General features: G+C 52.8%; 1 protein-coding gene across 13 annotated transcripts in view; it reads right to left on the reverse strand.

Moving 5' to 3' along the window:
- Rapgef1 (Rap guanine nucleotide exchange factor 1) overlaps positions 1-12,494 on the reverse strand; it is a 123,781-nt gene that overhangs the window by 27,822 nt on the left and 83,465 nt on the right. For 7 of the 13 annotated variants that reach the window (XM_028883300.1, XM_028883298.1, XM_028883295.1 and 4 more), the window contains 3 exons: positions 10,988-11,473; positions 6,125-6,327; positions 3,832-3,987 (listed from right to left, as the gene is read on the reverse strand). In XM_028883300.1, the coding sequence (XP_028739133.1) occupies positions 3,832-3,987; positions 6,125-6,327; positions 10,988-11,473 (845 nt within the window). The remainder of the gene's footprint in view (positions 1-3,831; positions 3,988-6,124; positions 6,328-10,987; positions 11,474-12,494) is intronic. The other 6 variants (XM_028883302.1, XM_028883296.2, XM_028883301.2 and 3 more) reach the window with 2 other exon arrangements.

Genomic DNA, 12,494 nt, shown 5'->3' on the forward strand with positions numbered 1-12,494 from the left:
TGGCTCTGCACAACATCTCTCTGGCCCTGGGCCCCACCCCCACATCCCTTCTTCCTCTCATGTGTCATATGATTTAGCTTTGCTTAGGGCAGGAAGTCAGTAGAGACAAGAGGAGATAGGACAAGCAAGGGCAGCTTGCGCTATGCAAAGCAGCCTGAGCCTGTCTTCATGCCCCATCATGGGCAGTACCCCTTTCTGCCCACCCTCATCCTCCTAGTCTCTCTCTCTCATCTCCCCACTTCCTGTTTGGTTTTTAGGTCAGGTGGTGTGCCCATGGTGTCTGTGAAGGCTTTTGGGGGAATTCTCGGGGATAGTTCACAGCCAGGAGACACACAGGAGCACTGGTGGAGTGTAGCGAAGGAGTCAGTCCTCCATCTCAGGAGGCGGCTCTGGCTTTATCTATGGCTACAATACAGAAGCCAAGTGTTTACATGAGGCCTGCATCTTCTGTGAAGGACATGTGTGAAGTCCCAAAACCTGGATCCAATGCTCAGAGGACTGTCTTAAGTCCAGAATGGAATACCAGCTGCTTTACAGCCCTTTTCAAAACACTTAGGTCCATGATGACATACATTTAGCCTTTTTGGGGTGGGGTGGTTTTGGGGGTGTCAAGATAGGGTTTCTCTGTGTAGCCCTGGCTGTCCTGGAACTTGCTCTATAGACCAGGCTGGCCTCAAACTCAGAGTTCTGCCTGCCTCTGCCTCCTGAGTGCTGGGATTAAAGGTGTGAGCCACCACTGCCTGGCTAACACTTACTTTCTTATCCCAAAGATTTTTGTTTTAAATCATAAGCATCATTATGGGCATTTAAACATATCTTCTCAAAATGGAACCAGCTAGCTATTTTACTTATCCAGAATTTTATGGGAAAGAAACCTGTTAACAGAGTCTAGCACCCCAACAGGTGTCTTGGTGGTGGTACCATCTAGAATGGATGCCAGGAAAGAAAGGGGTGGGGGAGAGATGACGGATTCTCTACTACCTGCTCCACAGTATTCAGAGCGACTGGCACCTTTGTGGTCACCAAGAGTCTCAATGCTGTCACTATTGATCAAGGGCAATGTGAACAGGAACAAAACTCCTACTGTTCAGGACAGAGAAAAGACATTCGAAGGGGACAGCCGGGACACAGGTGTGGAGAGAGCTGGGCAGTCCCCTAGCTGGGCTACAATGAGGACACTCCAAGCAGCTCACGGGAGGGAGGCAGAACCTGGGAAGAGAGAACCTTGGAGGGAGAGTCTAGGACAGGAAGAAGGGCCTGGTGCCACATCTGAAGGCTCAGGTAGCTTGGCAGCTTGGGAAGGCAGGGAGGCTACCTCTCAAACACACGTACACAGCAGGCCCATGGTGAGATGAGGCCACGGTGAGGAGGGCCAGGCAGCAGCCACCTCTTGCGCCTCAGCGAAGGCTACTCCTGGCTTCCCACATTTCCTGCTTTAGTCTCCTCGCTCCTCAGCGCCTTTCTTGCCAGGCAGGTTTTAATGACCCTGAAGACATACAATTGTCTTGGCTGCTATTCAAGTCTCTGGGAGTGATGCCTGCATCAGGCAAGCACAGGAGGCTGTGAGCTGGAGGCTAACACTGCCAAGCAGCTGAGGCTGCAGCTCACTTAGGGACCAACTCTCAGGCTCAGCCAACACCAAGGGCCGTGCCCAACAAAGGACGGCTGGGCCCTGGCTTTTCCTGTCCTAAGGACACATGGGATAGCTGGCACTGCCACTGCTCTTTAGACGCCCCCCGCCCCCTCCCCCACCCCCATGATCGCAGACCCTGTGCTTATGCTCCAGATGGCTCTTCAGAATGACTCCTGGGCTTCCTGCTCACCATCCCTGGAGCAAGGGCCTGGGTTTGCAACATGTTTGACTTCTTTCCCTGTCTTCAGCTGTCTCAGACATCAATTGTCCTTGGATACCGATTAACGTCTTTCTCTCCCCATGTCTTTCTACTGTGACTCCCGAGGCCATTGACACCTTGGCTTAGCCCAGTCTCTCTCAGCTTCTCCGACTGTGCCTACTGAGCCATGAGCCCCTCTCGGGCATGCGGCTACCCATTTCTATCCTTCTTGTCGCTAACCCATCCCTGCTCTCATCACAGCGTGGAACCCATGTCTAGGCTCGTCTTAGAATTAAGCAGAGACTGTGAAGAGCTGGTATGACACCAAATCATTCCCTTGGGTCCTACCTATCAGGTGACACACACTCCAAGCATTACCATTACTCATGGTTCCTTTTATTGAAACAACGCATCCTTTTAGTGTGCCCCTTGGACTCTTTCCTGGAGCTGCAACTAAGAATACAGAGTCACAAATGCAAGATGCCTCAACATTCCACAATGGTGACACACTCAGACCCAAACCCAAGAAAATGCCCTTGAATGTTCTGCAGTTCTGTAGCAAACAGCTCAGTTCATTCACAGTTCTCTGCTAACAGCCAAGAAGGAGTAAGTAGAAACTCTTAGGTTTTTTTTTTTTTTTTTTTTTTTTTGTGTGTGTGTGTGTGTGTGTGGAAAACAGTCAAGGGCTAGGATTGTCTAAAACCAAGTTCTCCAAGGTCGGGGGAGGGAACGTGCTAGAGGTGCCTTCTGAGGAGCAGGCTATCTATGGTAGGGCAGAGGTAACTCATCCTGTCCCACTGCGATACCTAGCACTTCTGAGCACCATGAGAAAGGAGGCTCCACACTACAAGGTCTTCCTGAAGGCCCTGGGCATTGAACTGCCAACCCTAGACAAAGGCGGACACCAGACAAAACAACTGGGAACCTGGGCGAGTTTTCCAGTCACCTATCCAAGCTTTCCACTGGGGAAACGAGGGGTGGGTGGGCGAAGTCATCACTTTACTCCTGGGCATAGGATGAGAAGCAGGACAAGACTAGAGCCCAGAACTCAAGATGCGCAGTGATACAGCTGCCAAGCTTCCCATGTATATGGTGCTTCATGTGATTTGATCCGGTTCTCTCAATCACACTGGGATTCCCAAGAAGACTCTGAGGCCCAGAAAGAAGTCAATACTTGAGCTCAAGCTGCTTTTAAGGGTAGTAGCTTGGCTCCATTCTTTCCCTTTGGCTCTGGGGCAGATGGAGACTCCAGAAGGCTAGGCCTCTTTGTGTGTTACCACAGAGCTGTCTACGGATTGGTTTAGCCCTCCCTACGCTGGCCTGTGTCAAGGTGACAGGCAGTACCTCCCTTCAGGAGCAGGGTCTCCTTCCCCTTGCCCCCAACAAGTGATCCGTGTGACCCCACTGAGTGGCTGCCCCGTGGTGGCTCTGTGTCGGTTCTGAGCTTTGGCCACAGGGTACCTGATGCTTTTCCATTTGTTACCTTGGAACCCTGCCAGCTGCTACAAGAACAAGCCTAGACCAGCAGCCTGGCAGTGGTGACAAACTAGCCCGACTGTCCCACTCAGGTCCCAAAGATGTCTGCCTGCCTGGGCAGATTAGCAAACCATCCTCCTAATCTGAGTCCCGAGCAAAAACAAAGGGTTACTGCTTTAAGCCATAGGACTCTGGCTGTTCCCACAGCCCGAGGTAAGCAAAGGCACCCAACCACCATGGCCCTTGCACCCAGTTACTGGCTTTCTGTGTGAGGAGCACTCCCTTGAACCCAGCCCTGGGAAAACGGAACACAAAACCAGAAGCGGCTGCGCTCCGTGGCAGTGTCACGCTCACGCCGTCACCCCACACCACCCCCAACCACACGCCAAGGCCCAGGGGATCAAGTGTTCAGATTCTCTCCTGTGGACAGGCAGGGGATGGGCTGTACCCCTGTCCGGGGGGCACAGCTTCCAGATTAACTGCACGAGTCTCCAAGTGAGGAAGAGCAGGAAGGAGGACTCACCGAGGGCACAGGCAAGCTGCCGTGCCGGTTGAGAAAGGAGTTAGACACGGAGACACTGAGGCCCTGAGCGGCACTGCCGTCCTCGGGGGTGAAGGCCACTTTAGTTTGCTGGACACAGTAGGAGACAGAGAAGGAAGAAGCAGCATAGGAGGCCTGCTGGGCAGAGGGTGGAAGAGAAGGAGGGAGGAGGAGAAAGCAGAGACGGTCAGCATAGGAATGGTCAGCATAGGCAGCGGAGCTGTGGGGCTAATACCGCCGAGGGGTGTCCTGCACAGGGGGGGCTGCCTGACTCATGAGAGGCCCTGTTCTTCTGCCTCATGACAGATTCTAATACCAACTTTCAGAAAGACTGCAGAGGATAAGTAGGCCGAAGCCACACAGGCTTGGGCTGACCCAGGACTCTGAGCTCTTCAGAGTGGAGTAGACCTGTGTGGTCATTCTGGCCTCAGAGCTCAGAGCCGAGTCAGTTTCCCTGGGCTCTAACCTGGGCCCCATCAGAGACCACCCACTAGCTGTGGGCATTTCTGTGTAACCGTCCTGGTTGTCTTGAATCGCTCTGTAGACCAGGCTGGCCTTAAACTCAGCTGAGATCTGGCTGCCTCCACCTCCGGAGTGCTGGCATTCAAGGTGTGCGCCACCACTGCCCGGCTTGGGCATTTCTAAGAGAGCTTGGTGGCCAGGGTCTTCCTTTGAAACTATGGCGAACTCTTGCACTTTCTGAGTACATTTGGGGGAAGATTAATGAGTGCCATGCACACAGCACTGTGAGTCCTGTCTATTGCTGTAAGTGTAATTGCTACCACACGTGTGTGTAAGAGGTGCTCAGCTCCTGTACGTGTGCTGGAGACAGGACATAACCAGCAACTGGCACAGCCTGTCCTGTGGTAGGCCAGGGCTCACCTGGAGCTGGCCTTGGAGTTCTAGGTCTTTGGATAGCTGTGGCCTGGGGATAAGTTCTAGTTCCCAGCCTCCCTGTACTCACAGTTCAGACATGGTGAAGGCTGTGTGCACCCGAACCTGCCCGGGGAGGTCCCTAACTGGCTGATCTCTCCCCAGCCCACTGCATGGTGGGACCGGCAGCCTCTTGTTACACCCTTGGAATGGTTCTGTTTCACACGCATGTGAGGAATCTGCCTCTAGCTGTTCAGAGGCTGTGGACTTTTCAGCATAGAGATGCCCAGAGGTCACGGAGGGGCAGCCTCAGGAAGGACTGCTCAGCAGTGTCCCAGGCACACATTTCTAGTCTCATAAAGACGACCTTCTGGGAAACAAGTGCAGAGTGGTTTAGAGTCCCAGGTGGTACCATGGACAGGGCTGAGACCCCAGGTTCCCAGAGCCCAGCTCAGCCTTCCATCTTGTAAGAGGCTGCCTCTCTCAGGCTAAGAGCTTCTGAGAAGAAGCAAATGCCTACTGAGCTGACTGGCTATGACCTGTGAAGGCTGAACAGCTCAGAAGCCCGAGGCTAGGCCAAGCCCCAGGCACTACAAGGTAAACAGGGCTTATTTCCTCTCCAAAGCACAGGAAAAAAGGGCTTAGCTTGCCAGGCACGTCTCTTCTCTAGCCAGAAACTGGACTGGCCAGCAAGGTAGCAAAGCTGCCCACACAGCTCTGCAAAGGTAAGACTTCCGCTCTGCAGCCTGGCTGGACCAGGGCCTCGGCCCCCGAAGCCCAGTGTGTAGCAGCAGCAAGGAGAAGAAGCCCTGCCAGGTTCAATGCTCTGCCAGCGGGTGAGTGTGCAAGCCGGGCAGGAGCCATCACAGAGGTGTGCAAAGGAGGACGCTGCTGCGTTTGGAGCACAAAGTGGCTCTGTCTGAAGCCATCCTGCTTCAGTGGAACTTGTTCCCATGGGGCCATCCCTGGCCAGGACTGGGATGGAAGTCATTCCATACAGTTAGGCCCATTATGGAAGTCAAGTCCACAGATGGCTGCACACAGACAGCGCTCTGTGCTTTGATTGAGTCCCTCCTGTCTATGAGGTCTATGTGAGAGCCACAGAAGAAAGGGAAGACACAGAGACTGTCAGCAGAGAAATCAAACATTCTGAGCACAAGTCTGTCCCAGCTACACAGGCTGCTCTGGAGGAGGCCCTCTGCCCCCAGGGTGAGAAGCTGGCAGTGTGGGACAGGCTGCTCTGAGTATCTGGGGAGGAAGTGGAGGCACCATGTGGGAGACGGACTTGAACACACCTAATGGATGAGAAGCAGGTTCAGCCTGGCCCCAGCAGGACTGCTCCAGTTTTGGAAGCCCTGGTCACCCACAGCAGTGCCAAGGACACAGATGGGGAACTGCTTACCAGCTGCCGCTGCTTGGGGGGCAGGGCGGGAGGGGGGGCCAGCTCCTGTGTGGAGTCGCTGCTGCAGAAGGAGTCGCTGAAGCCATAGACTTCCATGAGCATCTTGTTCTTTTGCTGGTAAATGTGCTCACTCTGCGGTGTCTGGTAGAACATGGATGGTTGTGGCTCTGAGTAGTCCTCTAGCAGCTGCATGTAGGCCAGCACTGTGGACAGAGGGGACTGCTGTTCTCTCACCAGAGTGGAGCCCACAGAGCCGCCCAGCCCCGCCCCCACCGGCTCTCATGCTACAGGGAGAGCTCTGGGCCTCGCGGAGCAGGGATGCTACTCTGGGTGCTACTACAAAGGTGGACATGTGCCATCACCCAGCTGGACACGCTCACAGACCCCTCCTGTGCGTGGCGGGCTCGGGGTGTGAGGACTGTCAGCTAGTTCCTCTTCTTCCACTGTAACAGATGCCCCACTCGGCCCGGGGTATCGACACTGGGGAGGTTGTGAACATGGGAGATTTTGTACTTTCCATTCAGTGTTGTTGTGAGCCTAAAACAGCTCTACAAACATCAAGATCTGTTAAAGAAAGCACAAGGGGCACTTTGCACCCTTCCTGCGGAGGTGTTGGGGGTTTCCACGCTCAGCAATACCCAAGGCTCTGAAGGGCTGGTCAGTCTCCGCCTGCCCTTGGGGTCAGCCTCAGCTGGATTCTCTTGTGTCAGAGATTGAACACACATGAGGCTCCTGATGTTTCCAAGTCCTCCCTTAACCTACGGTGTGTGCATGGGGGGGCGGGTCCTTATCCACAGTTTCCCTCTCAACTCCCCTACAGTTTGTACACTTTATGCTTGTAGTGTGGCCTTTCCTCACTCACTGTTTACTGAGAATGGTGTACTGTACACGCAGGCTCAGGCTCAGGTGCTGGGACTGCATGGGGCCAGCAAGGTGGACCCTCTGCCTTATGGGGTTCACACTGTCACTGGAGCAACAGAACACAGACACACAGATGGCATAGCAGCCCTACAGACAAAGAAAAAGTGTGGTGGCTGAAGGGTCGTACTCTTGACTATGGAAGAATGGCAAGATGGGACAGGTCTTCTACCACAGTCCACAGGTGATGATACGAAGGCCCGGAACGGGGGGAGTGCAAAGAGTGGGCAGAGCACAGAATGCAGAAGACCAGGGAAGAGGCTGGGCTGCACTCCAGGAGGCTGCTTGCAGGAGGCTTTATTCTAAGCATGGGGAAAGCACACTGCAGGCTCCACTTGGGAGTATCTAGGCCTGAGCCATGGTAACTTGAAATGATTCTAAGTCTGTTCAGTGATGAGCAAGAAGACAGAGGAGCTGCAGTGGGAGACGGTGATGCAGAAACAGGGCAACAGAAAATAGACAGAGCAGGGAGGAGGTGGTGCACGGCCGTAATCCCAGCACTTGGGGGTAGAGGCCGGTGGATCTCTGAGTTCAGGGCCAGGCTACACAGAGAAACCTGTCTCAAAAACAAAAACAAACAAACAAACAAAAGATGGAGGAGGATTTACTGCCTTTCTCTTAAGGGCTAGCTCTAACAGGGCAGGGGCCATGTTTGATTTGTCCAAAAAAAATTGTAGAATGGGTGAATGAGGCACGGTCCCAGCAAGTACCTCTAGGGACTTGTTAGCTCAATGGCTTCCTTTCTAGCTGAAGGGCTGCAAGCAGAGCAGCAAGCGGACAGGGGGGAGAGAGAACGCACACAAATGCTAACTGAGCCATCTTCTCTGCACATGGAGGCTAAGCTGATGTCTCTAGCGGAGCTGCCTGTCACAACCTGTCTGCTTGGCAATGCTGTCACAGCCTCTCTGCCACAGCACGGTGGCAGCCGACAGCAGCAGGGACCTCATGTGCCTGGGGAGTTGAGAGGCCAGAGAATCAAAGCTCAGCTGTCACATCACATGCTCTCCTCGTCCTTGCAGGCACCGCTCCACACAGCGGGTGGAGGCCCTTCAACCTCACATGGAGAGTCAGTGAGGGCTGTGTTCCTCAGTACCTGGGTCCCACTGTCTACAGAGCTAGAGGGTCTGGGAAAGGGGCTGGAACATTCTGCCTAGGGGCCTGGATCATCTCTACCCTAGGCACTGGAATCATCCCTACATACATGGAAGGGATGGCAGAGAGAGGACATAGTTGGCGCTTTGAGACCTGGTTAGGGCTGAGTATCAATTAACTCACTCACAGAGAAAGCAAGAACAACAGCTGTGAAGTAGACCAAAGGACCTAAGTCAATGTGTGGCAGACACAGGGACACAGCCTTCTGCGTCTTCCAGGCAGAAGTGTAACTTAGGTTATACCCCAAGTGCCAGGAGCATCTGCTCTGCAGTGCGGGCATTTTTCTGAAAACCAGGGTTGGGGGGCCTACTTGTCAGGAAGCAGAGGAAGCCAGCCTGAGGCAGGGAGTGCATGTGGGACCTAGGGTGTTGGCAAAAGTGCTCTCTTGGCAGGTCCTCCTGGTGTCCTTGCTGAAAAGAAGGCTGCCGTGTTTATATCACAGAATACAAAAGAACCTGTCGGCTCTGCTGTGCACTGACAGAACACGGCTGTGCTCCCCGGCTGAACATGGAAGAGAAGTGCTCCCACTGCCTCTGAAGCCCCACAGTGCTGCTGCTGTACCCTTGTCAATCACAGCCTGGGCTGACCCTAGCCCCACCACTGCTTTTCCAGAGGGGCCAAGCAACCCCCTCTACCCAACATGCCATCAAACTGGGGCTCCCCAGGCTTTTGGGAATCGCTGATGGTAAGGTCCTGGTAGAGACCTGCTAGCTACACACAAAAGAATAGCATTGAGGTTCAGCCTCCCAGAACTAGGAAACAGTTCCTTTCCAGATTGGGCAATAGCTCAGATGCCAGAGCAGCTCACAAGGCTAGGAATGCTTGGCTGCAGGCACTTCTTCAGGCACCTGGGCTCTGGGGACATCAGGGGTCCCATAGTATTCAGGCGCTCCTATGGGCTTCTCTTAACAGGGAGAGCCAGGGCCCATCATGATGTCAGGGCATCCTTCTCAATGAAGACGTATTCTGACATCAGAACTGCCCATGTATGAGCTTGCTTTAGAGGTACCAAATATAAGGGATGACAATTACTCATTCTTCCCCGCAAAGCAGTTCTGTGAAGCTTCCCACCCACTCACAGGTGGGATGCTCCAACAGTCCCCTCAGGGAGTGAAGGGCAGACTCTGGATCAGGACAGAGTCAGGGTGCTTCAAGTTCCAGGCTCTTTCACTGAACGAAGAAAAATGACCCCTGCATGGGGCGAGGGGGGGGCATGGGACCTCTATCTGAAAACAGTGGGTCTAAGGACAGAGGGCAAAGCCCATCTTTCTGGGCTAGGGTATGTTCAGACCCCAGCCAGGCTCGAACCCCATACTGCCTCTCATTCGGCATCCGAGACCTGGCCTGGAGAACTAAGGACAGAAGTTTTTGCTCAGAGCCACTCTCTTGGTGTTCTAAGGGATCTAGTCACAGCAGGATGGAGCTTCAGTCACTCTCAAACCACAAAACAACCATTTCAGCCATGTGGGACTTGAGATTGACAGAAACAATGGCCTTGCCTCCTCCTCTGTCTGCCACTTCCCTCTCTGCAGGCTCTGCCTGGGGGGCTCGGCCCACACTTGTTCTAAGAGCTACAAACAGGAGGAGGCTTCCTCACTGGGCAGCATCACCTACCCGGTACACTTTACCAGACACACTCCTAGTCCACCTGACCCTTTGATGAGGAAGATCCCTAGCCCACCTCACCCCCACACAGTGCTCTGGTACAGTGGGCGGAAGGAGAGGCGCAGAAAGATCTCTTCCCAACTGCTGCGTGTCTTCTCAGCAGAGCTTGGGCTGGAGAGAGCCAGCTTACAAGACAGATGGAATGACATCATTAGCTTGCAGACCTGCCCTCTCTCTTAGCTGGGGACCACCCCACCATGGCTAGCACAAAGCTGTGAGACATCCTGGGTGTGGGGGGTGTGGTTACAAACTAGGCTTGCTGGTTTCATAAGGCAGGCCTTCCTTTGGGGAGTGGAGTTAGAAGTGCAATACCCAGTTTTAGTTAGGTCTTCTTGCTGGATCTATACCAAGGTAAGGGGACTGTCAGGCTGTGCAGATGATGTGGCCACACACATCAAAACAGGGACATCTGGTCTGCCAGGGAAAATCTGAAGCCAGTGTTAGTGAGGAGGAGAGGGAGGGAGGGGCAGTGTGGCCTGCAAGTCTCCCATGTGGAGCAGCTGGGGAGGGAGGAGAAAAGATGGAATGTCCAGAATGTTACTTAGTAATGCTATGGCAAACTTACAGTTGAAAACCATCCAAAACACAAACAGTCCACCTTCCAGACCCACCCAGCCCAGTGACAGCCATCCACTAAAACATCTAGGCCAGGAGCTGACCTCAGCCCTCCAGCCAGCCAGCTCTGATCCAGGTCACTGTGAGCACCCTGTCCATGCTCAGGACATCCCTCCCAGGGTTAGCAAAGCTCTGTGTGTACTCAAATGTCATTTTCATGTGCATGTTACAGCAATGCTGCTCTGGGTGCCACCACACACTCAGTTGCTTTTGTCATTGTGTGTTCAGGCCAAAAGGGTCAATGAATTGCATCTACAGAAGAGAGACACTTGGGGACACCAGGCCCGTGATTTCAAAGACCACAATGGAGAGATGAACTAATTAAGACTTTCGAGGATCATGAATAATGATAGTAGCATCAGGCCCCTGAAAACACCCACACATGTACCTATGAGCCTATCCTATAGGAAAGAATGAGGCATGGGCTTGGCTTTGGTCTCATGCTTGGGCTAAGCAAAACACAGAACTTTTTAGGCTTACAAAATGTGCTTGCAGAGTGTGCAGAGAACTTACTGTGTTTGTTTTTCTTCTCTGGTAGAGGAGGTGGCTTCTCTGGGTCACCCACTGACTCAGGAGCACTGAAATCACCCACAAACTCAACAGGGGCTGAGGAAGTTCCCTGCTGAAAGGGAAGGACAGCAGCAAAGGGCGTGTAGGGCACAGGCTGGACTGGGACGGGGTTCTGCAGATCATCTTCTGAGATGTTGTCATACTGTGAAGGGTGTCGTTCATAGGACACCCTGCAGCCAGAGCTGTCCGTGGTCTGGGAGGCGGCGCTCCTGCGCTTCTTCTCAGGAAGGGCAGGTGGAGTGTCTGTCTGCTGCCCCTCCTGCTGGGGACAGCTGCCCAGAGGCAGCTGGAAAGGATGGCCAAGAAATGGTGGCCCAGCCTCCCCCAGGGACTCCGGTAGTGGGCTGAGGCTGCAGGCCATCTGTGGAGGGGTCTGGTCTGCGTTGGAGAGGTCTTGCTGGAGGAATTCATAGTCGGGGTCATAGTGATCTGCAAACCAAACAAAAAAATCCCCCTTAGCTGCAAGCCTCCGGAACATCACCCACTGCTCTGCTCAGAGTCCTCACAGAGGACAGGGGTATGCTTGATCCCTCCTGGGGGCTTCTACTTAACTAACTGGATATTCTTTTTTTTTCTTTTTAATAAAGATTTCTTTGTTTATTATGCATACAGTGTTTCTGTCTGCATGCATGCCTGCACACCAGAAGAGGGCACCAGCTCTCAACTATAGATGGTTGTGAGCCATCATGTGGTTTCTGGGAATTGAATTCAGGACCTCTGGAAGAACAGTCAATGCTCTTAACTTCTGAGCCATCTCTCCAGCACTGAATATTCTTTTTTTTTTTTTTTAATTATTTAATTTTATTTCATGTGCATTGGTGTTTTGCCTGCATGAGGGTATTAGATTCCCTGGAGTTACAGACAGTTGTGAGCTGCTATATGGGTGCTGGGAATTGACCCGGGTCCTCTGGAAGAGCAGCCAGTGCTCTTAACCGCTGAGCCGTCTATCCAGCTCCTTGACTATATTCTTTACCTGTCACTAACTGTACAAGTTAGAGGTAGCGAGATGGCTGTGTGCTATATTTGTCTCTCTGTCTTTGTACTTCGATACATGCACACACATAAATATGAAATATGGCTTTTTTGGGGAGTGGTTTTTGGGGATGGAACCCAAGGTTTTGTAAGTAACCAACTAGTAACTAACTTGGTTACTTACAAAATAAAACACACATGACTACCGAAGAAAAATGGCAGATGATCATGAAAAATAGAACTCAGAGCTGGCCATCAGAAGTTACATCTTGATGTATTTTCTTAAAAGTTTTTTTTTTTTTTTTTTGGTTGTGTGTGTGTGTGCGTGTGCACGCGTGCACGTGTTTTCTGAGACAGGGTTTCTTTGTGTAGCCCTAGCTGTCCTGGAACTCACTTTATAGACCAGACTGGCCTCAAACTCACAGAGACCCGCCTGCCTCTGCCCCTCTGCCCCCAGTGCTGGGATAAAAGGCATGAG

Source organism: Peromyscus leucopus, chromosome 4 (assembly GCF_004664715.2).
Source record: "Peromyscus leucopus breed LL Stock chromosome 4, UCI_PerLeu_2.1, whole genome shotgun sequence".
Lineage (NCBI taxonomy): Eukaryota > Metazoa > Chordata > Mammalia > Rodentia > Cricetidae > Peromyscus > Peromyscus leucopus.